Consider the following 27,863-nt stretch of genomic DNA (forward strand, 5'->3'; position numbering starts at 1 on the left):
ATGGAAGCCCACAAGTCCACACGTGAACTTTTTACTGAAGCCGTGAAAGTAATCCTAGACACGTGGCCTGTTTTACAGGTATGTGAATAGTCACTATCGGCCTATATACTACTATGAATTTGGACATTGACTTTTTACACTATCCGTTCAAAATGAACGAGCGTAGTGAATGGAAATAACGTTACTGAACAATCTAGCCATGGCTAATAGACCAACTCGGTTGCTGCTCCTTCTTCTAGCAAGTAGCATCTCTGTCATCCAGCGAGTAGCGATGAATGTGTCCCTACTTACTACTGTCTGTTTGGTTTATTTTAGATGTTTTGTGTGTGACATTAATCGACCGCTATAACTACGAGAATATTGTCGTGTTATGTTACACATGCTGGACTTCATGACGAGACAGTCGTGTCTACAGCGTTAACTAGCCTAAGGCACAGCTGGAACTATTGACATTTGTATGTACATTTTGTATGTTTGTGTTTTTTTTTTTTTTTTTACAAGGACACTGTGTTGTTTGCAGATAGTCGTTGATAATGGCTTTGGAGGCGTGTACAGCCAGCAGAAGGCGGACTGGATGGTGGATGTTGTCCAGCAATATTTTCATGATAACGGTAACAAGACCCCCTTCGTATAAATCCAAAGGTTGCCATTTTTGGATGGGCACTCCCAGAACAATCTACAATTGGTTTGAGGTGTTTTGACCCAATATTGGCAGAGTTATTGATCAGGACAGCCATATCTCCAAAGGGTTTTTGAGTTCTTGAATTTTAATAAATTCCTAATCAATTGATTGCGAAATCCAAAGGTTGCCATTTTTTGATGGGCACTCCCAGAACAATCTACAATTGGTTTGAGGTGTTTTGACCCAATATTGGCAGAGTTATTGATCAGGACAGCCATATCTCCATAGGGTTTTTGAGTTCTTGAATTTTAATAAATTCCTAATCAATTGGTTGCGAAATCCAAAGGTTGCCATTTTTGGATGGGCACTTCCAGAACAATCTACAATTGGTTTGAGGTGTTTTGACCCAATATTGGCAGAGTTATTGATCAGGAAAGCCAAATCTCCATAGGGTTTTTGAGTTCTTGAATTTTAATAAACTCCTAATCAATTGATTGCGAAATCCAAAGGTTGCCATTTTTTGATGGGCACTCCCAGAACAATATACAATTGGTTTGACGTGTTTTGACCCAATATTGGCAGAGTTATTGATCAGGACAGCCATATCTCCATAGGGTTTTTGAGTTCTTGAATTTTAATACATTCCTAATCAATTGATTGGGAAAAACAAAGGTTGCCATTTTTGGAGGGGCACTCCCAGAACGATCTACAATTGGTTTGAGGTGTTTTGACCCAATATTGGCAGAGTTATTGATCAGGAAAGCCAAATCTCCATAGGGTTTTTGAGTTCTTGAATTTTAATAAATTCCTAATCATTTGATTCGGAAAAACAAAGGTTGCCATTTTTTGATGGGCACTCCCAGAACAATCTACAATTGGTTTGAGGTGTTTTGACCCAATATTGGCAGAGTTATTGATCAGGAAAGCCAAATCTCCATAGGGTTTTTGAGTTCTTGAATTTTAATAAATTCCTAATCAATTGATTGCGAAATCCAAAGGTTGCCATTTTTTGATGGGCACTCCCAGAACAATCTGCAATTGGTTTGAGGTGCATTGGCCCAATATTGGCAGAGTTATTGATCAGGAAAGCCAAATCTCCATTGGGTTTTTGAGTTCTTGAATTTTAATAAATTCCTCATCAATTGATTGCGAAATCCAAAGGTTGCCATTTTTTGATGGGCACTCCCAGAACAATTTACAATTGGTTTGAGGTGTTTTGACCCAATATTGGCAGAGTTATTGATCAGGAAAGCCAAATCTCCATAGGGTTTTTGAGTTCTTGAATTTTAATAAATTCCTAATCAATTGATTGGGAAAAATAAAGGTTGCCATTTTTGGAGGGCCACTCCCAGAACAATCTACAATTGGTTTGAGGTGCATTGGCCCAATATTGACAGAGTTATTGATCAGGACAGCCATATCTCCATTGGGTTTTTCACTACTTTTACCACACTTTTACCACGGTCCCTAAAATGCCGAATGTGAATGTCTGTTGAATGTCGAATATAAAAACAACTTTACCACGGTTCATACCCCTAACCTAAGGTGACCAGATTTCTCAGATGCAATCTGGGGACATTTCCAACTTTTTAGGAAAAATGTATACATTTTATCATGATGAAATACAGAAACGGGGACAATTGCTGTTTCATTTATTTTGACCTTATTTTGACCAATGTATACACATTCAAGCAAGAATACTCAAGTGTAACAACTGGAATGTGCCTCTCAACATTAGTGTCAGTGTACTGTAAGTGGTATTAAAAGTAATTCTTAGAACTGTTCAGGTTGACGAGCCAACCATCAACCAAGCGGGGGGTCTGGATTTAAGAGGATTTAACACTTAATTTCCTGCATTCTGGTGAATTTGTACACACTATTGTGCTTTTTATGCCCATTTTTATCTCCACTACCCTACTCATACTTTAAGCCTAACATAATGTTTAAGCCTAACATAAGACTAATGATGTTGTCAAAATTCTGTATATTGTATTTTTATTAATAATTTAAAACAACTTTATACACCCACTGCATATATTTCATTGTATTATCTTATTAATAATAATAGCCACCAGGGCACCCCATAAGCTCTTCTCCACTAGTCTGATTAGATTGAACTATTCCAATTCCAGGACTGCAGCACAGAGCATAGGTGTTAAATATTAACTCGTTAATGGGGAACAATCAGGGCTGAAATGCTTTCTATTGAATGTAACGATCGTCCATTAACGGGTAATATGCATACATTGACGTTATAAAGGGGTGGAGGACCCCATGTGTAGGACCCTTGGCAGCAGGTTCGGTGACAATACAAGCCAAGATAAAAAAATAAATGAAATGCTTGAAACGGGGACTTTTCCGGGGACCGTTTGTTGCCGGGGACAGGTCGCCCAAACCGGGGCTGTCCCCGGAAAACGGGGGCGTCTGGTCACCATACCCTAACCAGACCCCCTTCATACAGATCCTATTGGGTTGACTGTCATCATGCTCAGTAATAACAACCAACATTATTATGTTGCAATTTTCAACGTTGCAAAGTTGTATTGAATTTATGTGTTTTCCAGCTAACTTACAGGAGTATGAAGTGGAGGACTACATCGCTGACCTGATGAACAACGAGTTTGACACAGAAGTGGATGATGGAAGTTTACCACAGGTGTGTTTGAACTTTGCCATCTTAACTTCCACTTAACATTAGTGTAGGAATCTTATTATTTGTATACATGTTTTTTTTCTCTCTCTCTCTGGATAGGATTTTTTATGAATAGCCTCCATAATGTCCTGTAATTTTCCCCACAATATTTGACTGTCATCCACCCTCTAAAGAAAAACCTAATCTAACTTTTCTCTTACCAGATAGCACAGAACATTTCCCGGATATTCACTCAGTGTCAACAAGGAAAGCTGGATGAGGTCAGAGAGGAGATAGCCAAACTGGCACAGCAGAAGAGTGCAGGGAGAGCCAAGGCCACACCTGCACCGACACCTGCTGATGAGGATGGAGAAAGTGAGGAGGATGAAACAGAGGAGGTAGGGCATAGACTGTAGTATTTCTACCTTCTGAAATGATGGCTAGGACTGGTGTTATCAAGCGGAAGGTTCTTTGTATACAAATCTGCCGACATACACTTGTGATCACTTTCAATTCAATAAAACGAGCTATTAGATACTCACTTTCAATTCTGGATGTACAATTCGCATTTCTCAAAAATAACAAACTGTCAACTTGTATGACGTCTTGCTGCAAGGCATTCTGGAACCTACAGTTCTACCCATTCTTCGCTAATACAACAGAAATGTACTTCTTTGGAACTATCTTAACGATAAATAATAACAATTTTAACTGTCAATCAATTATTTAACTAATCAATCTCTTTTAACTGTCAATCAATCATGTAACTTATAAAGTTACAACATACACACTGCTCCTTTGTCTTGACTATGTATGCAACTTGACTAGTTGGGATGCATCTCAGTAGTCTATAATAATAATAACATTTTATTTGTATAGCGCTTTTCCTGCTAACGTTGCAGCTCAAAGTGCTCCAATCATTATATAATCATAATTTAATTATTTAGTCATTTAAAGGCAATATTAAAAAGATGGGTTTTTAGTCTTGACTTGAACATATTTGCTGAGGTTGCATCCCTAATGTAAACTGGCAGTGCATTCCACAATTTGGGTGCATAAAATGAGAATGCAGCCTCACCAAATCTCTTCCTTTGTACATGTGGTACACAGAGAAAACCAGCATCAGAAGACCTGAGAGCTCTATTAGGCTGATATGCTAGCAGAAGATCTTTCAGATCAGTCTAGAAGAGGTGTCATCTCTGACAGAAAACATTGCCGTCACCTGTCTTTCTTAATCAGATCAATCGAGAGGAGATTTGACTATTGAGGATATCTGAAAGGGTCACATGTTGGTTAGTTCAGTGAATAACGGCCATATCTAATGTTTCAACTTGTTTTGTCGTCATTCAGTCCATGGAGTGTGAAGCAGCGACAGCGTCCAACTCCACCAGCACGGCGCCCACGAAGATGCTGACGCCTCAGCCCCCTCCACCCACCTCACCTGAGGAGGACGACGGCTGGACCGTGGTGCGCAAGAAGTGAGGAGTTTGAGGAAATCCCTGAAACTGTTACCGTTTTTATGGGGGGGATCTCCCTATGGCAGCCATGTCATTCTCTGAGAACAGACTCATCTTATGAGGAGCTGAGGCAGGCAACAACGACCATGTTGTAACACATTTGTGTCAGAAAGGTCCTTGTTATCCTGATTGTGTGTGTTGGGGATGTTATTATTTAAAAGGTATTTATCGTAAATGCAAGCCTATCAGATAAAGAAGCCACAAAGCAGCCATCTTGTTTTGTACCACTATGATCTCCTTGGTGCTGTTCATTTAATCTACACTACTCTAAAATTGAGTAAACATCACGATCAAAGATGTCTATGACGTAGTGTCAAAAAGGAAATATGATCAGTGCTGCTTGATCATAGAAATGAATTCATCACATTACATTAACGCAGATGTAAATAAACTTCTTGAATCTGGTTTCCAAAAAAGATTTATTCAGAAGAACACAGGTTTGTAAGATCTCTGGTCTTTTCTTTCAGTCATAGTTTTCATACTGTTCATTTGTATGTTCACAAAATAAGAAGCATTCCACACACAAGTTTGGCGACATGTATAAAAAAAGTGAAGGCATGTATTTTTTTCTTTTTTGTCATTTTACATCTGGCATATCAAGGCACTATTTTAACATATAAATATGGGACTCAGTACAATGAGAAAGTAGCTCATACATACGAAAACAATCAAACTACAGATATCGTACTCCTGACCGTTTTACTTGTAAAAGCTGTTAAATAAATAATAATAATAATAAAAAAAAAAGATCTGTAGATTTACTTACTGGTTATCGCTACTTATGTGCTCAGAGTGATAGGAACTTCAGTTTACTCATTTTTATATTAGCGAGATAAATACTCTTACATACATTTCATTCAGAGATTCAGAATCCATCTGGGAGGGATCGATCAGTACAGGGTTCGAACTACAAAGGGGGGGGGGGGGGGGTGGCTATGCAATCAGGCCTGCCGTCCCTCCTTAGAATTGAAGTGTCTATGTAGGGCATCTCTAGAAAGTCAGAAGTACTGTATCTATGTTGGGGATGGGGGGGGCCCCCCCCTAAGAGTCAATGTGTACTTGGAACCCTGATTGAGTATCACGATCCCCCAGACCGACAGTAACAGAGTATGAACACGGTACAGGTTAGACGCATGGTAGTGTGTTGTGTTGTACGCTAGCGTAGTCCTCTAGGAGTTGAGCCAGGGGTGGTGCAGACACTCCACCTCTAGGAGTTGAGCCAGGGGTGGTGCAGACACTCCACCGCGGTGGCCCTCTTCTCCGGTGTGAGCTGTAGCATGGTCATGAGGAAGTCGCTGAACTGGGCGGCCTGCTCCAGGGGCCACTCGTATTTCTCCAGCAGCACCTCGAACAGACCCCACGGCTTCAGGTTGGCGATGTGCCTCAGCTCCCCTTCACAACACAACCATACAGGAGGATGATGCATTTAATCCATTTGTCCCGGAGGACATTGTATACAGTACTGCTGCATACTAAACAACACACTCATAGGGTTGGACGGTTTCCAACTTTTTATAGCGTTAAAACGTCCCCAAATCTAAACGCCGTTTACCGTGGGATTCCAAATCACATTACTGTAGGGCTTTTGATGGAGCCGCCAATTTCAAATGATGAATTTGTGACAGCGGCTGGTGAAAGGTGGACCAAAGCCCTGTCCTTTCCGCGAACCTGCTCGAACACTTTCCATGAGCAGTGCTGAAAAATGCGGCTAAAATAAATAAATAAAAACCGCAAAAAATACTTTTGGTTCATAATGAGACGATGTTGGGACAAATTCGACTATGTTATAGGAAACACTCACCCAAGTACCTAGCAGAGCGCTACAGCAGACGAGTGCTGTGAATCGTGTATCCTTCTTCTGAGGAGAAGCGGTCACAGGACACTGCTTCTAAATAGTATTTTTTGACAGGTTATTTATTTGCCAAATTATTTATTTTTTTACAGCAAGTTCTGTCATCACTTTCAATAGCGTCTTCAACCACACAGACAGTGTTGCTGGACCAACACTCTTATGACGTTTATTATATATATGCTATCATTGCGCAGCAGATTTTCTTTTATGACGGGATTGATGGTATTGGTATTGACACCAGGGCTATTTTCAAATACCGTGGTTTACGGTATTACGGTAATACCGCCCAAGCCTACGTGACACGTCTTTTTTGACAGGTTATTTAATGACAAATTATATTGTTTACAAAAATCATCTTCAACCACACTAACAGTGGTGCTGGACAAACACTCTTAAGGCGTTTATTATATATAGTAATTTAGGACGGTTTTATGTGGGTATTGACAAATACCGTTGCTATTTTCCAAAAACGGACTTAACGGTATAACCGCCCAACCCTAATGTACTCAAACATTAATATGTGCTACATCAAGCCTGCATTATGAGGCTACAGTACAAGTGAAATGTGGACTGTATTAATAATATAAAAGGGTGCCATGATCTTTTCTTTACATACAAGGAGCATGTCATTGGTGTTCCACACCAGACTACCATACTACAACACTCATTTCAACTGATCACTTCTTTGGTGCCCCCTTGTGTATATAATGTGCCGAGTCATCTTTTGAGAATAGCCTCCATTTTTCCAGCACAGCCGAGTTCTAGGAACAGCCCAGGGACGTATCTAATTTCGTCCAGACGCATTGCAGATGAAATGGGGAAAAAAAAGAAAGAAAAGAAGGATATTCAGGGTCTGACCTAGAAGCACCATGTAATGGAGACAGGGGGGGGGGGACGTGGGAATTGTAGTAACGTTATCTACCTGTCGTATCGAGGGGAGCTGTGCTGAAAGCTGCTGTTGTGACCCGGCGTGTTTTAGGTACCCGTCTGTTAACGTACACGGCTTGTACACACCACACGTACACGGCTTGTACACGCCACACGTACACAGATTGTACATGCCACACGTACACAGATTGTACACGGCACACGTACACGGCTTGTACACGCCCCACGTACACGGCTTGTACACGCCACACGTACACGGCTTGTACACGCCACACGTACAGGCTTGTACACGCCACATCTGGCATAACCGAAGCCCAGAGTGACGGCGTAGCGTTCAGACTTACCTTGGCGGTTGAAGTACTCTCGTGAGTATCTACCAGACAGGGCGAAGGGAGGAGGAATGGCCCCCAGTAGCTCTATGACGTGGGCGATGTGATCTGAGGGCAGAATGATCACAATGAGACCAGGAGACAGTGTAAAAAGAGCTGTGTGGAAGTCGCTTGTAAATCTGCCACAAGGCCAAATCCAGTTCCCCCCCCTCCCCCCGGAAATGGACGTGGCAGTGTGGGACATACAATATGCTACCAATACTATTTGACTAAATTGAAGTTATCATACTATGATAATCCTGTCCTATCCTACTCCTCATTCCATATGGAACATCCAACGTGCTAATGACGAGGGCAATGGGACCTGACCTGAAGTGCATCATACAATAAACAACAGTTTATTTACCTGAAGATGCAACATCAAGGTGCATGGCACAAGTATTTTTTCCAGACAGACAGTTTCACTTATAATTCACTATATCACAATTCCAGTGGGTCAGAAGTTTACATACACTAAGTTGACTGGATTTAAACAGCTTGGAAAGGTCCTCTAGTTTGATGAAATAAAACAGTTTAAAACTAAATAAATGAAATAAAACTTGGCCATAATGACCATTGTTATGTTTGGAGGAAAAAGGGGGAGGTTTGCAAGCTGAAGAACACCATCCCAACTGTGAAGCACAGGGGGGCAGCATCATGTTGTGGAGGGGCTTTGCTGCACTTCACTAAATAGATGGCATCATGAGGATGGAAAATGATGTGGATATGTTGAAGCAACATCTCAAGACATCAGCCAGGAAGTTAAAGCTTGGACAATGACCCCAAGCATATTTCAAAAGTTATGGCAAAATGGCTTAAAGACAACAAAGTCTTGGAGTGGCCATCACAAAGCCCTGACCTCAATCCTATAGAACATGTGTGGACAGAACTGAAAAAGCGTGTGAGAGCAAGGAGGCCTACAAGCCTGACTCAGCCAGCTCTCAGGAGGAATGGGCCACAATTCCACCAATTTATTGTGGGAAGACTGTGGAAGGCTACCAAAAACGTTTGATCCAAGTAAAAAAAAATATATATAAAGGCAATGCTGCCAAATACTAACAATGTGTATTTAAACGTCTGACCCACTGAGAAGTGGGTGATGTGGGTGATGAAAGAAATACAATATCTGAAAAGATGAAATAAATCATTCTCTCCACTACTATTCTGACATTTCACATTCTTAAAATAAAGTAGTGACCTAACTGACCTTGAAGACCAGGAAGGATTACTAGGATTAAATGTCAGGAATTGTGAAAAACTGAGTTGAAATGTATTTATAGCTCATAACTGTTATACCTCTTGTACTCTGCAGTGATAATAAAGTTGAATCTAATCTGATTTGGCTACGGTAAACTTCCGACTTCAACTGTATACAGTGGGGAGAACAAGTATTTGATACACTGCTGATTTTGCAGGTTTTCCCACTTAGAAAGAATGTAGAGGTCTGTAATTTTTATCTTATCATATTCAACTGTGAGAGACGGAATCTAAAACAAAAATCCAGAAAATCACATTGTATGACTTTTAAATAATTAATTTGCATTTTATTGTATGAAATAAGTATTTGATCACCTACCAACCAGTAATAATTCCGGCTCTCACAGACCTGTTAGTTTTTCTTTAAGAAGCCCTCCTATTCTCCACTCATTACCTGTATTAACTGCAACTGTTTGAACTTGTTACCTTTATAAAAGACACCTCTCCACACACTCAATCAATCAGACCCCAACCTCTCCACAATGGGCAAGACCAAAGAGCTTTCTAAGGACATCAGGGACAAAATTGTAGACCTGCACAAGGCTGGGATGGGCTACAGGACAATAGGGAAGCAGCTTGGTGAGAAGGCAACAACTGTTGGCGCAATTATTAGAAAATGGAAGAAATGTAAGATGACGGTCAATCTCCCTCGGTCTGGGGCTCCATGCAAGATCTCACCTCGTGGGGCATCAATGATCATAAGAAAGGTGAGGGATCAGCCCAGAACTACACGGCAGGACCTGGTCAATGACCTGAAGAGAGCTGGGACCACAGTCTCAAAGAAAACTATCAGTAACACACTACGCCGTCAGGGATTAAAATCCTGTAGCGCACGCAAGGTCCCCCTGCTCAAGCCAGCGCATGTCCAGGCCCGTCTGAGGTTTGCCAATGATCATCTGGATGATCCAGAGGAGGAATGGGAGAAGGTCATGTGGTCTGATGAGACCAAAATAGAGCTTTTTGGCATAAACTCCACTCGCCGTGTTTGGAGGAAGAAGAAGGATGAGTACAACCCCAAGAACACCATCCCAACCGTGAAGCATGGAGGTGGAAACATCATTCTTTGGGGATGCTTTTCTGCAAAGGGGACAGGACGAATGCACCGTATTGAGGGGAGGATGGATGGGGCCAAGTATCGCGAGATCTTGGCCAATAACCTCCTTCCCTCAGTAAGAGCATTGAAGATGGGTCGTGGCTGGGTCTTCCAGCATGACAACGACCCGAAACACACAGCCAGGGCAACTAAGGAGTGGCTCCGTAAGAAGCATCTCAAGGTCCTGGAGTGGCCTAGCCAGTCTCCAGACCTGAACCCAATAGAAAATCTTTGGAGGGAGCTGAAAGTCTGTGTTGCCCAGCGACAGCCCCGAAACCTGAAGGATCTGGAGAAGATCTGTATGGAGGAGTGGGCCCAAATCCCTGCTGCAGTGTGTGCAAACCTGGTCAAGAACTACAGGAAACGTCTGATCTCTGTAATTGCAAACAAAGGTTTCTTTACCAAATATTAAGTTCTGTTTTTCTGATGTATCAAATACTTATTTCATGCAATAAAATGTAAATTAGATTCTGTCTCTCACAGTTGAAGTGTACCTAGGATAAAAATTACAGACCTCTACATTCTTTCTAAGTGGGAAAACGTGCAAAATCAGCAGTGTATCAAATACTTGTTCTCCCCACTGTACCTGGTCAAATAGCATCGGCATCATAAGATCCATCACAACCACCGTTCAACATCAACTCATTGTTGTCAACTGTCTGTGTGTGTGTCTGTGTGTGTGTGTGTGTCTGTGTGTGTCTGTGTGTGTGTCTGTGTGTGTCTCTGTGTGTGTGTGTGTGTGTGTGTGTTGTATTTACCTTCGTCCCTGGTGTAGTCCTCTCCTGAGTGAGGCTCAAACAGGTAGTCTCCTGTCGCCAACTCAAACGCCTGAGAGAGACACACACACACACACCAGCTGTCACGCTGAGGCCACATTCTACTGTCATCTTAGGTTGTATTTTAAGTGCAACATCCCTTTAAAGTAAGGAGGAGGGGAGGGGGGGGGTTAGGCTATTCAGGGATGAGAGCGGTTGCCAAGCAAAGTGTCATGATGAGACCCCCCCCCCCCCACACACACACACACTGTGAAGGCTATCAGTAGCCTGGTTGTCTGTCTATATGTTTGTGTCTGTAGTAGTGTCTGTTCTGGTTGTCTGTGTCTGTGTGTTTGTGTGTGTGTCTTTAAAACATAAATAGGAGATGAGTCCAGTCCAGGGATTCCACCCCCCCTGGTAATTGGGAAATCATCCAGCCAAGCAACACCAGCCAATCATCAGATCACCAATCAATCATCAGAGGCCACACCATACAAAAGACCCTGAGAGAAAACCAGCAGCAGCTGTGTGATCCCATCACACAGTTCCCACCATTTTGTTGTATGCCATGCGGGTGGTTTACTTTGTAGAGATCTCATTTTGTTATAGTTTGGTGGATACGTTGTTAGAGAGCATTTTGTTCTAATTTAGTGGATACGTTGTTAGAGAGCATTTTGTTATAATTTGCTAAAAGTTTGTTAAAAGTTGTTCCTTTGTTTAGTGATTTTGTAAAGACCATATGTAGTGTTATTTTTGTGCTTTAATAGTCACTTATACATAAAAGACTTTTACATAGTGATTGTTTTGTGTATTATGTTAAAACCATCCTAGGGATGTGTTTCTTTTTGTTTTTGAGGCATTTGTTTGTTGTTTCTAATTCTGTTTTTATCATTACTATAAGACTTTTAAATTGTCATGGCTAAATAAATATCTTTACTTTACTCATACCAACTGTAAAATTGTTACTTCTTCTTCACCCTAGAGAACTAGAACGTAACACACACACACAACAGCCGTTACAGTGGGGTGACAAGGCCGAAATCAAAGGAGCCTGTCTCCTGTTTGGGGGGAGTGTGAGGCAGCTTGATGTACAAGTACCCCCCCCCCCCCGGACACAACACACTAGTCTGACACAGAGCCTCATCATCACCCCCCTCTGAGTCTCTCCCCTTAATGCTGAGTACCAAGCACAAGAGAGGCATCGCATCCTCACATTTTTTAGTCTTTGATTCGACATGGCCTGGGGAATCGAACACCCCCCCCAACCTTCCGATGTCAGGGTAGGTTAACTGTAACCATGGAGACAAACCGGGTGGACGGCCCAGGGAGGAGAGAGAGAGAGAGGACTCACCATGCAGGCTGTGCTCCAGATGTCAGCCGGCGTGCCGTACTCGGCCCCTATCAACACCTCCAGGGCCCGGTACTGTCGGGTCTGGATGTCTTCTGTGAAGTGCTTGTGCTGAGGGGGAGAGAGAGAGAGGGGGGGAGACAGAGAGTGAGGGGGAGAGAGAGAGTGTGAGGGAGGGGGAGACAGAGAGAGAGAGTGAGGGAGAGGGGAGAAAGAGAGAGAGAGAGAGAGTGAGGGGGGGAGAGAGAGAGAGTGTGAGGGAGACAGAGAGAGAGAGAGAGAGAGAGAGAGAGAGAGAGAGAGAGAGAGAGAGGGACGCGTCAACAACCAGACCAGGGTATCCACGCACCAGCCGAGGCTGATGGGAAGGTAGGCTTCGGAGGACAAAGGGCTTATTGCGACGCATGGAACGGAACGACGAACGGTATCAAACACCCATCTCCGACTTCTACCTCCACCGGCCTCCGCTACCACACACACAGGTTAGAGTCCAGGCTAGCTATGAAAACAGCTGGAAACTTAGATACAATTCAGTTGAATTGAATTGAATTAAATGAACGTTAAGACTGACACAGAGTACAGCCAGGTCCCTCAGGCACCAAGATGATTCAGCGAGGTCAAAGGTCAATGTGAACGCACGACACGGGGGGACGGCAGACACTCACCACCCAGCAGGCGTTCCCCAGGTCGGCGATCTTAATGCGGATTTTGTCTGCGTTCTGCGGCTCCAGCGGATTGACCAGGAAGTCTGCTGAGCTGAACACTAGAGAGAGAGAGAGTGAGAAAGAGAGAGAGAAAGAGAGAGAGAGCGAGGCACAGAGACAGAAGTGGTGTTTCTAGAAAAGTGAAGCGAATTCCCGAAATGCGAATCATAAAATGTGGAGCGTTTCCATTCACTTGACTTCCATTACTGTCCACACAACTTGGAGCAAATAAGCTAGGCGACGTAAAATGTAATTTCGTCTGAGTATTTCGTCTGTATTGACAAGTCGTGACGTTAGAATTATAAGGTTCTATCCATAAGGTCCATTTTTGTCAAAATTGAGTTTTTTATATAATCTGATCCATTAGGTGTTTATTAATGCCTGTGTGGTGTTATTTTTAAAATGTTGATTTTGTTGTTGTTGTAATTAATACAATTCAAAGGTTCCATCTCACAAAACATAATGGAATGTAAAAACTTTGACGCTCAATATCTCTGAACTACCTGAAACGGAGATAGAACCATATAATTCTAAGCTCACGACGTATCTAGTTGGATTTTAAGAACAGAACCCAACAGGAAGGAGAGCTGAGGTACTGACTGCTGGGGGACAGCTGGCTGTCCCGGCCCGTGGAGTAGCCCGACAGGGTGGACAGCGCCGACTCGGACGTGGCCGACAGGACGGAGCCGGACATCTCTGACAGGCCCGACCCGGGGCTGGAGAACCGCAGCAGGGAGGGGTGACCGCCAGCGCCCCCTCCGCCCACGCCGTTGAAGCTCTCCTCCAGCCATGACGACCCGCCGGACTCCGGACTGGCCTTGGCGTGGGACGAGCCGCGAGGCGGGCGGCAGCGGCCACCGTTACCGTTCACCACGGAGGAGCCTGGGGACGACGTCAGGAAGAACACGACAAAAACAACACCGTTATTGATCGTTAACGGGCCCGTTTTTAAAAATTTAATAATGAAAGCCATCGCCAGATGACGGTGGTGTCGTGGACATCTAGAATCAAGATCAGTGTTCCAACTAATATGATATGAAAAATCTACGGACAGTAGCGTTAGCATTGTCTACCAATAGCGTTAGCATTGTCTACCGATAGCGTTAGCATTGTCTACCGATAGCATTGGCATTGTCTACCGATAGCATTAGCATTGTCTACCAATTGCATTAGCATTGTCTACCAATAGCATTGACATTGTCTACCAATAGCATTGGCATTGTCTACCAATAGCATTGATTGATATAATGTAGCGTTGGTGGGATGCTAACTCACGGTTAGCCCCCCTGCCTGCGTCCCCTCTCTCCTCCTGGTCCCGGAGGGTCCTGAGGGGGTTGGAGCCCGTCCCTGACCCGGGCGCAGAGTGGGGGGGGTCCGGGGGGCTCGGGGCCCCGTCCAGCTCCTCCATCTTCTGCAGGTCCACCAGCCTCTCCTCCAGCAGACGCTGCTGCCGCTTGGCCTTCCGCTTCAGCTTCTTCTTCTTGTTCTTGGTCACCTTGCCCGACTACGCGCACACACACACACACACACACACGCACACACCCACGTACACACGCACACACACACAGGCACACACACAGACACAGACACAGACACACAGACACACAGACACGCACACACAGACACACACGCATACAGACACACGGCGGAGATGGGATACAAGGAGTCAGTTGAGGGTATCTGTCTGTTTCAAGTCCATATTGGTAGTATGACGCTGGCAGGCAACACTGACCATGAGAGCTCCCAATGACCCCCCTGTACAGTTATCAACAGACTGGAAACAACATTCAAGCAAAACAGTGCAAAGGTTGGAGAGGAGGTATAACCGACTACCAAACGTGGAAACATTTCAAAGAGGGAGACCATTGTTCCTGGCACGCATGCACGCCTCCCTCAGAACAACTGGTACCCAGGCTCAGACGACAACAGGGCTTCGCTTCATTTAACCTTCTAATAATAGAACAGGGGGAGCGAAAAACGAAGCGCGCCCTTACCCACCGAATGACGGGGCGTGATTCTAGTTCCCATGACAACCTCTACCTCCACATCCCCCTCCCAAAAAAACAAACGGTCAGAGTCAGTTGTCGATTTCCAACGGAAAACTAAACACCGCTCCGAGCTAGGTCTCTAACCGTAAGAGATGACCACTTGCTATTTCTATATTTGGAGCTACAGTAAGGGCTGCTGCCATCTTCACTTCACTCCTGTAGGGGGTTTCTGAGACTGTAAACCCCCCCCACCATCCCTCTCACAGCTGACCTGGTAAACTGCGCCCCCCCCCGCCCCCCAACCGCACCGCCCCTGTCCGCTGCTCTGTTCTGACCTGAAAGCAGGCTGCCAGCCACGCCTGGAATGCGAGGAAGGGCCGGCCTGGGACCCCGAGGGATCGGATGGCAATGCGCTTTTCCCAGTGAATAACAGTGATGCAGCTTTCCACTTCCCACAGCTCTCCGGGGGGGGTGAGGGGAGGAGAGGGGGGGGTCGAGAGCACGTGCTAGAGAACAAAAGTCCTTGAGGATACGCTTTTTTCCCCCTCACACCCCCTCCTCAATTGCATAGGTTGTTTATTCTAGATCGGTACGACAATTAACACAATTCTTCTGCGTTGCCTGACGTCTGGTAAGACTGGGGGGAAGCTGTCCATATTAAATGTTGTCTTCTACCGCTGATCCTGTGACGCCTCGTTGGATTGACTGGATGCATAATTCAAAGCCCTGAGAACAGCGGGGTCCACTGAGCATTCTTCCAAGAACTGCATTTTAAATCCATCTCTGTAGGTCGAAACCTGAGGCGAAGGCTAAACGTGATACGCTTTCACCTGCTGCAAGGTCGTTTAACCCAATTTCAAAATACGAATCGCTAAACTGTTAATCCCGCTGAAATGACGTGGTAATGAGAGAGCAGAGATAAGAGCGACGGACGTTAACGCCAAACAGGAAGAAGCAAGGTTTCCGCAGAGACCACAGAGAGCAGCCGCTTAAACTATTTGCGACACTAAAGACATTTTCCACATCACAACTCTCGCTACAAAACAATTCTAAATGATAATGTAATTTGCGTTGCTGGAAAGCAGCAGGTGGCGTAATATAATGACTCTGACAGTCATGTCGACGGCACGGTGTCCTCACACAGACAGTCATGTCGATGGCACGGTGTCCTCACACAGACAGTCATGTCGATGGCACGGTGTCCTCACACAGACAGTCATGTCGATGGCACGGTGTCCTCACACAGACAGTCACTATTACTGAAGATACTTCTACTGAACAGCCAAGAAACTCAACTCTGTATTTGCGTCTGATAATGCAGACCTTGTTCCCTTTTCAAGAAGCAACTTTCCTATTTTCTAACTTCGGAATTCTGTCGACTGTAAAGAAAAAAAAACCTCATGCTTAACACTGCTTTACTGGCAAAAGTCACAGCGTTCAAAGTGAGTGTTTAAGATAACACACACCACTCCCAGGCAGACAGCATCACAGTTAGAAAGTTGCTAGGCGAGACGCTCACACATCACACAGAGACTGAGGTGAGTGGTGTCATTAGTGGTTCTAATCACTGTTAAGCATCGTTCACCATACGTGATTTATTTCTTAAAGAGTGTGCAATCATTAAGACTATCCCTTCTGTGGCAGCAGACAACTCAAACATACCTGGTTCTCCCTTGGAGCGGTGCTAACTGCCATCAGAACAGAAGGGAGGGAGAGAGGGAGGGAGGGAGGGCGGGCGGGAAGGAGGGAGGGATAGTAAACCGGAATGATCACAAAAACAGACACACAAGAAAAACAGGACAAAAGTTAGAAAACCAAATAGAGACAGAAGAAATGACGATGACCAGATTTGATACCAGAGAGTAAGCCAGAGAGACAGGAAAGATAGCGATAGAGACAGATAGCTAAAACATGCAAAGAAACACACCACAGATTCTAAAATCTAACCACATCTGAAGAGAATTTGAGAGAGAGCATAGACTTAAATCAAAGTGAAGATAGATAGATGTGCTTGCGGACGTACACACGTGACAGTGACGTCAGGCTGGATTCGTTAAGATTGAGAATCATTTACAGCTCATAGCACAGACACGCTAGAAAAAACTCACAAGACGTCCCTAACAAAATCCTAATAATAACAACCAACCGTCATTTACATCAAACAAATGGAATAACATTCAGAAGAATGAATCAGAAGACTTTTATTGCCATGACATGTAAACATGTTAGGAATTTGGTTTATATTGGGTTTATATTGATTATGTTCTTCCTTGCGAAATATATCAAAAGCTACGGAAACTAGAACAGCTAACTTGAAATCGGAAGATCTCTTCAACATGAAACAAACCGACAACACCAACTGTCATTCTCCTAATGAGCCAATCAGACTCACCGGAGGAGCCTGAGGGGGGCGGGGCCCCAGACTGTTGCCACATGGTGGCCTCGGCAGCCAATCGTCTGATGTAAACCTCGTCCACGTCCAGCAGGATGTTCTCTGGCTTGATGTCCGTGTGGATGATCTTGCATTTGGTGTGCAGATAGTCTAGACCCTGGAGGACCTGGGAGAGGAGGGAGACAGACCCACTCTTACCCCAGGTTCAGACCAGAATCAGATGCTAGACGTAGTGGAGTTGAGAATGGGGGGGGGGTGACATCAGGAGACATGAGCGATTTGACAGTTGGGCGACGCGACCAGAATGGGAACCAGTTAATGTTAGCTAAGCTAATGTTAGCTAAGCTAATATTCCCTGCTACTTCCGCGATTGAACCAATAGGGGGGAAGAGAAAGTCATGCCAGCTAGGTGCTGAACATTTCTGTTCACCGAAAACAGTGAACAGAAACGTTACTGCAGGCATTGCTTCACGTGTGTCGTAAATTCGCATAATGCCTATATGGGCTACCAGCTGTCATAGCTTTAAGTTCACTTTTACTTGTATTTCTTCCTCTCCTATATACCAGTAGTCAAGGCTAAAAGGCACTTTTACATTTGAAAGTGTTTTTTGTTAATATATTTTTTATATTATACAATATATCAGTCATATTCTGGAATGTGTCAGAATGTTAAAGTTCCATAAATATAAGCAAAATACAGTTTGTAAATAAATAGTAGCATTTTTTTTTCTCCTTACGCACAAAACACATACCGAAACCGAAGCGAACACAGGGACCGTGTCGTTGCAGCCCTAGCTAACACAGAGACTGTGTCGTTGCAGCCCTAGCTAACACAGAGACTGTGTCGTTGCAGCCCTAGCTAACACAGGGACCGTGTCGTTGCAGCCCTAGCTAACACAGAGACTGTGTCGTTGCAGCCCTAGCTAACACAGAGACTGTGTCGTTGCAGCCCTAGCTAACACAGAGACCGTGTTGTTGCAGCCCTAGCTAACACAGAGACCGTGTCGTTGCAGCCCTAGCTAACACAGGGACCGTGTCGTTGCAGCCCTAGCTAACACAGGGACGTGTCGTTGCAGCCCTAGCTAACACAGGGACGTGTCGTTGCAGCCCTAGCTAACACAGAGACCGTGTTGTTGCAGCCCTAGCTAACAGAGAGACTGTGTCGTTGCAGCCCTAGCTAACAGAGAGACTGTGTCGTTGCAGCCCTAGCTAACACAGAGACCGTGTCGTTGCAGCCCTAGCTAACACAGAGACCGTGTCGTTGCAGCCCTAGCTAACACAGGGACCGTGTCGTTGCAGCCCTAGCTAACACAGGGACCGTGTCGTTGCAGCCCTAGCTAACACAGAGACCGTGTCGTTGCAGCCCTAGCTAACACAGGGACCGTGTCGTTGCAGCCCTAGCTAACACAGAGACTGTGTCGTTGCAGCCCTAGCTAACACAGAGACCGTGTCGTTGCAGCCCTAGCTAACACAGAGACCGTGTCGTTGCAGCCCTAGCTAACACAGAGACCGTGTCGTTGCAGCCCTAGCTAACACAGGGACCGTGTCGTTGCAGCCCTAGCTAACACAGGGACCGTGTCGTTGCAGCCCTAGCTAACACAGAGACTGTGTCGTTGCAGCCCTAGCTAACACAGAGACCGTGTCGTTGCAGCCCTAGCTAACACAGAGACTGTGTCGTTGCAGCCCTAGCTAACTAAGAGACTGTGTCGTTGCAGCCCTAGCTAACACAGAGACTGTGTCGTTGCAGCCCTAGCTAACACAGGGACCGTGTCGTTGCAGCCCTAGCTAACACAGGGACCGTGTCGTTGCAGCCCTAGCTAACACAGAGACCGTGTCGTTGCAGCCCTAGCTAACACAGGGACCGTGTCGTTGCAGCCCTAGCTAACAGAGAGACTGTGTCGTTGCAGCCCTAGCTAACACAGAGACCGTGTCGTTGCAGCCCTAGCTAACACAGAGACCGTGTCGTTGCAGCCCTAGCTAACAGAGAGACTGTTTCGTTGCAGCCCTAGCTAACACAGAGACCGTGTCGTTGCAGCCCTAGCTAACACAGAGACTGTGTCGTTGCAGCCCTAGCTAACACAGAGACTGTGTCGTTGCAGCCCTAGCTAACACAGAGACTGTGTCGTTGCAGCCCTAGCTAACACAGAGACCGTGTCGTCCGGAGGGAACACATCCGAGTGGAGGCTCTGCGTTGTCTCACGATAACACCGCTTGATGTCTGAACGAGGTGTGAGGGTGGCAGAGATGCACAACGCATGATATGGCAGTTGCCGGATACAATCCATCGCTGGGTCTTCCTGTACACCCAGATGTACACCCAGAATTGTTAAATCTGGACACTATGTCTCATGATCTAGGAAGAGGAAAGAGCTGTCCAACCAGCCGGGTGTGTGTACACCAGACTAATAATATCTAAGCGCAATGTTCTAAACGTGTTCTAAACATGTTCTAAACATGTTCTTAACGTGTTCTAAACATGTTCTAAACCGAGAAGGATCTATAATAAACAGGTTCTAACCATGTTCTAAACATGTTCTAAACCGAGAAGGATCTATAATAAACATGTTCTAAACAGGTTGTAAACATGTTCTTAACAGGTTCTAAACAGGTTGTAAACATGTTGTAACCATGTTCTAAGCAGAGCAGGTTCTGTCCCACCTGTCGGAGGATACTCTTCACACAGACCAGGGGCAGGCCCATGTAGTTGGACTTGATGATCCACTTGAGCAGCTGGTGGCCCAGGACCTCCAGGACCATACACACGTCTGACACACACGCAGGGTTAAGGAAGAGGCGTCACTCAAACCCTGTTCACACCGGAGCATTTCCTGTTGGCACTGTTGTGTGAACGGAGGACCTACCGCTTAAAGCGACGGTTCAGCGTATTTTCATGTTCAGGTGAAATATCATCGTACCCTCAGTTGTCCTCACAGTATGTAGTAAGTAACGGCTCTTAGGGCAGAAGCCTTATCTCCTGTTTCCGTAGGGTAGCTCCACTTTGTTACTGTGGCACAGGCTAACAGTTAGCAGCACAGGCTAACAGTTATACAGCACAGGCTAACAGTTAGCAGCACAGGCTAACAGGCTAACAGTTAGCAGCACAGGCTAACAGTTAGCAGCACAGGCTAACAGTTAGCAGCACAGGCTAACAGTTAGCAGTACAGGCTAACAGTTAGCAGTACAGGCTAACAGTTAGCAGTACAGGCTAACAGTTAGCAGCACAGGCTAACAGTTAGCAGCACAGACTAACAGTTAGCAGCACAGGCTAACAGGCTAACAGTTAGCAGCACAGGCTAACAAAGTTATACAGCACAGGCTAACAGTTAGCAGCACAGGCTAACAGTTATACAGCACAGGCTAACAGGTTAACAGTTAGCAGCACAGGCTAACAGTTAGCAGCACAGGCTAACAGTTAGCAGCACAGGCTAACAGTTACAGGTGCAACTCAAAAAATTTGAATATCGTGCAAAAGTTCATTTCTTTCAGTAATTCAACTTAAAGGGTTAAACTTAAATATTATATAGACTCATTACATGCAAAGTGAGATATTTCAAGCCTTTATTTGTTATAATTTGGATGATTATGGCTTACAGCTTATGAAAACCCCAAATTAAATATCTCAGAAAATTAGAATATTGTGAAAAGGTTCAATATTGTAGGCTCAAATGTCACACTCTAATCAGCCAATTATTCCAAAACACCTGCAAAGGGTTCCTGAGCCTTTAAATGGTCTCTCAGTCTGGTTCAGTAGAATTCACAATCATGGGGAAGGCTGCTGACCTGACAGTTGTGCAGAAAACCATCAGACACCCTCCACAAGGAGGGAAAGCCTCAAAGGGTAATTGTGAAAGAAGTTGGATGTTCGCAAAGTGCTGTATCAAAGCACATTAATAGAAAGTTAAGTGGAAGGAAAAAGTGTGGAAGAAAAAGGTGCACAAACAACAGGGATGACCGCAGCCTGGAGAGGATTGTCAGGAAAAGGCCATTCAAATGTGTGGGGGAGCTTCACAAGGAGTGGACTGAGGCTGGAGTTAGTGCATCAAGAGCCACCACACACAGACGGATCCTGGACATGGGCTTCAAATGTAGCATTCCTCTTGTAAAGCCGCTCCTGAACAACAAACAACATCAGAAGCGTCTGACCTGGGCTAAAGAAAAAAATAACTGGTCTGTTGCTCAGTGGTCCAAAGTTCTCTTCTCTGATGAGCACATTTTGCCTCTCATTTGGAAACCAAGGTCCCAGAGTCTGGAGGAAGAATGGAGAGGCACACAACCCAAGACACTTGAATTCCAGTGTGAAGTTTCCACAGTCTGTGTTGATTTGGGGAGCCATGTCATCTGCTGGTGTTGGTCCACTGTGCTTTATTAAGTCCACAGTCAACGCAGCCGTCTACCAGCACATTTTAGAGCACTTCATGCTTCCTTCAGCAGACAAGCTTTATGGAGATGCTGACTTCATTTTCCAGCAGGACTTGGCACCTGCCCACACTGCCAAAAGTACCAAAACCTGGTTAAATGACCATGGGATTCCTGTGCTTGATTGGCCAGCAAACTCGCCTGACCTGAACCCCATAGAGAACCTTTGGGGCATTGCCAAGAGAAAGATGAGAGACATGAGGCCGAACAATGCAGAAGAGCTGAAGGCCGCTATTGAAGCATCCTGGTCTTCCATAACACCTCAGCAGTGCCACAGGCTGATAGCATCCATGCCACGCCGCATTGAGGCAGTAATTCATGCAAAAGGGGCCCAAACCAAGTACTGAGTACATATGCAGTGTTTCCTCTATATGCATTTATTGGTGGCGGGCTGCCACGAATGAATTTCCTCCGCCACTAATTGATTCAGTCCACTAAAAAATTAAATAATAATAATAATAATAATAATCCACCTCTGAACATTTTAGCTGATTAAAATATATCTGTTCCTAGATCAGCGCTATAATGGATGTTGACTAAAAGTGCACCTAAATCCACGCCCATCTCTCTCTAACCGCTGATCCAAAATCAGATTAATGACATTAAACATTCAGTTGACGACGTGACATAAGGGCTACTCCTGATTGGTCTAAATGTGAACCGGCATGAGAACCGTGCAGACTCAACCATCCCTGCTCAGCAGTCTTACCTGCCGAAATGCTCGGGCGCCTGTGTTTTCTCCTCGCAAATAACGGGCTAAAAGTCACCGGTAGTACCATCTAAAAGATACAAAAAGCTGATCTAGCTAGCTAGGTGCACAAATACGATATCACGTTAAATAACTTCGAAAAATTAAACGAAAACAGCGACAGATGGATGGATTTTTCAAGAAAAAAGATGTCCCAGACACTTCAAACATTGCTGAAGCTAGCAGTGGCTATGAGCGATCCGAAACTGCATGGCTGGCAGGATCAGCTAACAACGTTTATGGCGGGGTACCACCACCAGCTACAACTACAGCGGGAGAACAAGCAGCAGCTACTGTGCGCTGTGGTATGTACACCAACATATATTACTTTCGTTTGTTACTTTTATTTGGACTTTGGATTTTAAGACCACTTTAATTCATGAAAAGGTCCAGAGTTTCTTGTTGCAAACGGAGGAAGGACAAACAACAGGTGCGTTGAAACCAACACCCAATCATGCCAGGACGATGGCTAATTTGATAATTTTGATAGACATGATAGCCATCACATCTAGTTGAAGAACTCGCGCAAGTTGGAAATACTCGGAAACTTTTGCCAAGTTGGACATACTTTTCCTGTTGTGTTTGAGACGGAGCCAAGACTGCTCGTTTGGAAGGACATTGGATCCGTGAGTAACGTAAACCTTCAGAGCTGATGGATGGAAACCGGTATCACAAGTTTATATTCTGTATATATATACATATATTTTTAGCCATCCTCCCTCTAGTTTTGGTTGAAATTAGGTCGTTGTTTTGAGCGCGCGTGCGCGGACCGCTCTGCGCGCGGACAGGGCTCTCCGCCACTAATGTAAAAATTCCTGGAGGAAACACTAAATATGCATTATTATACTTTTCAAAGGGCTGACATTTCTGTATTTAAAACCCTTTTCTTATTGATTTCATGTAATAGAGATATTTAATTTGGGGTTTTCATAAGATGTAAACCATAATCATCAAATGTATAACAAATAAAGGCTTTAAATATCTCGCTTTGCATGTAATGAGTCTATATATCTAAGTATATATCTAAGTTTAACCCTTTAAGTTGAATTACTGAAATAAATGAACTTTTGCACGATATTTTTTTTTTTTTAGTTGCACCTGTATACAGCACAGGCTAACAGTTAGTAGCACAGGCTAACAGTTATCAGCACAGGCTAACAGTTATACAGCACAGGCTAACAATTAGCAGCACTAACTAAATCTCCTCAGGGGCACTTATACAAACTAAATGTGTATATATACACAATACTATATACCAGATGAACCTGTACATGCTTTATTGTAGAAAATAGGCTGAACCATCCCTTTAATCCTGTGGGGGGGGGGGGGGAGAGATTTGTGGAGAGAGGGAAGGGGATGAGAAATGTCCACTTCTCCAGAGACCTTCAAAGGTTCATCATCATACAGTGGGGTGCATACAACAAGCAAGGATACGGACTCCATTGACTCCAGATATCTTGAAGTCGTCAATTAGCTGTACAATGGTCTCTCTTTTGGGGTCAGTCGGGTCACTGTCTCGCACCTAAGGGGCACAGAAATGTCGGGTTCAAATCGGAAGCATGAGTGAGGAATTTGCACATTTGCTGGGACATCGATTGTGTTAGAATGCATTCGACAGCGCTTGTCCAGAGCGTTGGAGTTAGCAAACTAACCATGTAGCACAACGACAACTGAAGGAAATTAAGACACAATTTGTTCACGTCACGTCTTCTCTTATCTAAGAGGAGAGGAGAGGAATGAAAATGCGCTTACACATCGTAGCAGTTTGATCTCATCCAGAGCGGTCTCTGTGTAGTGCTGGGCGCTCTTCACCACCTTCAGGGCCACAAAGCGCTTCCTCCTGGACACAAAACACAAACATAACGCAGTGACTTTGTGTTTGTTTTTTTAGGTTAAATATGCTAACAGTTAGCGGTTAGTGACAGCGCCCAAATAAACAGAATCAAAGAGAGGCTTGAAGTCAGTCCTTGTCCATAGACTCGTTTCAGGGTAAAAAAACAGATATGCGATTTTGTCATTTGGGCAAACTATCCCTTGAAGAGGCATGCCCTGAAATAGAAAGCACTTTGGACGGAGATCCTTCATTCAACGTGGTCTTTAGCCCAGGACCAGGACAAAGACTGAAAGAGTCAATCATCGTTCATTTCATGTTAAACGGCGTATTACAGGAAGGGAACCGATACGATCAGCACTGGAAATCAATAGTACTTACTGCAGGTCCCAGCACAGCCATACGGTGGAGAAGTGACCCCAGCCCAGCTTCCGGACCACATGGTAGCGGCCGTTGAACAAGTCTCCGATCTTCACTGGGTAGTACCCACCTGAAACAACGCACACGGGTCGGAGTTCAAACCCCTTTTCCTTTGCTTGCACCCCGCTCTCTTCACCTCCTTCGCAAAAAACCCATCGGAGGAGAAGGTCTGAGGGGGATAAACTCCCCAAGACGTTCTCTTTTAATGTTTTAATGAGGAGGAGAGGATAGAGGAATTTGAGGAATCAATGAATTGAGGAAAGATGAGATCTGGCTATAGACTTGTACAATACAGCTGTTATATACTTAAACGCCAGTAAATGCCGTTGGAACTATCCAAATAGGTTAGAAATGAAGTGAAAAATCATATGATTTACAGAAATACTGAAGTTCTTAACATACAATCGCACAACGTTTATCAAGTTCTGTAGGGCTATCTATATGAGCTATACTGCCAAATTTCCAAACTGTCAACACAATATAAGGTCTCTGGCCATCTTGGACCTCTACAGCCATTTTCACCAACTGCCATTTGACTGCATCAACCCCATTGTGTGGATTCAACCAGAGCCATACAACTAATCTATCTGTAAATGTACACATGGCTCTGAATGGGTCTGTTTGAGAGTGATGCTTGCACCTTTCCTTTTCTAGCCCCACCTCCACCCCTCTCTTTCCACTCATTTCATTATTCAAATACCCAACATAGCATGATAAAAAAGTACAATACTTAAGAAGGTCAGTACATGTAGCATGTCCTCCACCCTCTCCCTACCCTCCTCCATCCCTCTCCCTACCCTCCTTCCTCCCTCTACCCTCCGTCCTATACCCTCTCCCCTCCTCCCTCCCTCTACACTCCTCCCTCCCTCTCGCTACCCTCCTCCCTCCCTCTCACTACCCTCTAGCTACCCTCTCTCTCGCTACCCTCCTCCCTCCCTCTCGCTACCCTCCTCCATCCCTGCCTCCCTCTCCCTACCCTCCTCCATCCCTGCCTCCCTCTCCCTACCCTCCCTACCCTCCTCCATCCCTCTCCCTACCCTCCTCCATCCCTGCCTCCCTCTCCCTACCCTCCTTCCTACCCTCAGTCTACTTGGGCCAGGTGTTATGAAGGTTTGTACCTTTGCAGTAATCTGTCTACTTGGTCCAGATGTTATGAAGGTTTGTACCTTTGCAGTAATCTGTCTACTTGGTCCAGATGTTATGAAGGTTCATACCTTTGCAGTAATCTGTCTACTTGGTCCAGAATTTATGAAGGTTCGTACCTTTGCAGTAATCTGTGGGATCCTCCTGTTCCTCATCGTCTGAGCCGAGCAGCTCTGGGGGAGGGGGGGTGAAGTCTGGAGGCGGGGGGCTCAAAGCCTTTGGGGGGGTCTGGGTCTGAGGTGGGGGGGCCAACAATGTTGCAGGTGTTGTAGTGGAGAAGATGGGCGGCAGACCCAGCGAGGGGGCGATGGTAGCGGAGGACAGAGCCTCCGGAGAGGACAGTATGTCAGTTAATATGTCAGCAGTGGTCGTCGCTCGCGGTATAGGGAGGGAGTAGGAGAGGGGAGCAGTGGGGTGGAGAGCCGGGGGGCTCTGGGAGAAGTGGAGAGGGGAAGGGAGTTGGAGGTCCCGGGGACTTCGAGACAGGGCGGGGGGGGGGGGAGGTTGGCGGTCCGGGGGGCTCTGGGAGAAGTTGAGAGGGGAAGGGAGTTGGAGGTCTCGGGGGCTTTGGGACAGGTCGAGGGGGGGAGGAGGTTGGAGGTCAGGAGGGCTTCGGGAGAGGCTGAGAGGAGGGGTTGGCGGGGTCTGGGGTGGAGTCGCAGGCCTATGGATGGTCAGGATGTGACAGATTTCATCAGCCGTGGGAAGCTGGGACCTGCACCAAATACAATACAACAGAACAGACAACCAACTGTCAGTTAAAACCTCTACTGTCCACATGAACTCTCTCAGCATCAGGTCATGCTACAGCAGTGGCGGACTCAGGCTGTTTGAAGGGCAGGGGCGAAAAGAAAAAAAGGGCACCTACTGCACAACATGGGACCCCATCAGTGCACATGGTCAAGTTTAGACCATTGGAAGGGCAGCCAATTGGGCACATCCTCTAATTTTGCCACTCAAAAGGGCACTTTAGTGCGACGTTTTTCAAATGTGGGGGCACATGGTCAAATTTAGATAATTGGAGGGGCACCAATAGGGCACATCTTATCATTTTTGCCACTCAAAAGGGCACTTAAGCGAGACGTTTTTCAACCGTGGGGGCACCAGGAGGGGCGGTCGCCCCCCCCCCCCGCGAAATGGCTTTTCCCCAAACAATACAGTAACAACCATCAAGTTACTAGCGTTCTATGAAACAGACATTGACAGTGTCATCTGAATTCCACTACAACAACTAAACCACCGAATTGTCATTCAGCAACTGAAACACTGTGGTTTTCTAGTCAACAAGACGCCTGCTTGTGTCTAACCAAAGACAATAAGGGGTTTGTGTTCTTTAAAGAGTGAGTCTAGCACCAAATTAGATTGAGAATCCAGAGAGCCATGTCTGAAATTCATTGGTGGATTATGTCATTACCATCATGAGATAATGTTAGTCTTAGACGTGCACTTCCCATATATAAACGTGTCTATGGTCCCCTAGTGATGGAGTTCTGACACGAGTGTTATTATTGTTGAGTTTTGCCAGGGTTAAATTAAAATAGGCACAGAGGGAGAGAGGAGGGGGGGGGCATGAGTCAATGTGCTTATCTGGAGAGGTGAGTCGCTCCGGTGTATTTTTAGCTCGTACTCACACAGACAGAAACCCAGCCGCAGGATCTCCAACATGCTCTGTTGTATTACATACATACATAGTCGCTCTGTCAGGGTTCAGGAATAGAACTATCACACAGCACTCACCCGATCTCCAAAGTGGCAATGTCTTCACCAGATGCTTTGCGATGTTTCTTGCCTTTTTTCTTGTGTTTCTTGCCGTGGCTGCTATGCGGGATATTGTGACCGCCGGACACTGCTGTCGTGAACAGTGAACACATGAAGACAGACAGCCGCTA

General features: G+C 45.2%; 2 protein-coding genes across 2 annotated transcripts; one reads left to right on the plus strand and one right to left on the minus strand.

The window, feature by feature from the left end:
• Nucleotides 1–5,169, plus strand: tsr2 (TSR2 ribosome maturation factor; the record flags this gene model as incomplete). Its single annotated transcript, XM_080534015.1, has 5 exons — nt 1–78; nt 521–611; nt 3,187–3,278; nt 3,479–3,652; nt 4,605–5,169. The coding sequence occupies 5 exons, from the start codon at nt 1–3 to the stop codon at nt 4,734–4,736; spliced, it is 567 nt and encodes a 188-aa protein (XP_080390141.1). The 3' UTR covers nt 4,737–5,169.
• Nucleotides 5,170–5,945: 776 nt separating this feature from the next.
• Nucleotides 5,946–27,845, minus strand: srpk3 (SRSF protein kinase 3; the record flags this gene model as incomplete). The annotated part of the gene is made up of 15 exons (XM_080534355.1): nt 5,946–6,163; nt 7,856–7,948; nt 10,988–11,057; nt 12,336–12,443; nt 12,998–13,095; nt 13,637–13,918; nt 14,312–14,540; nt 16,687–16,712; nt 17,417–17,582; nt 20,075–20,181; nt 24,015–24,102; nt 24,333–24,420; nt 24,793–24,901; nt 26,094–26,689; nt 27,712–27,845. 15 exons carry the CDS (start codon nt 27,843–27,845, stop codon nt 5,979–5,981), a joined length of 2,379 nt encoding a protein of 792 aa, XP_080390481.1. The 3' UTR covers nt 5,946–5,978.
• Between the last annotated feature and the right edge of the window lie 18 nt (nt 27,846–27,863).

This window comes from Nansenia antarctica (assembly GCF_963989245.1).
Source record: "Nansenia antarctica genome assembly, chromosome: 6".
NCBI lineage: Eukaryota > Metazoa > Chordata > Actinopteri > Argentiniformes > Microstomatidae > Nansenia > Nansenia antarctica.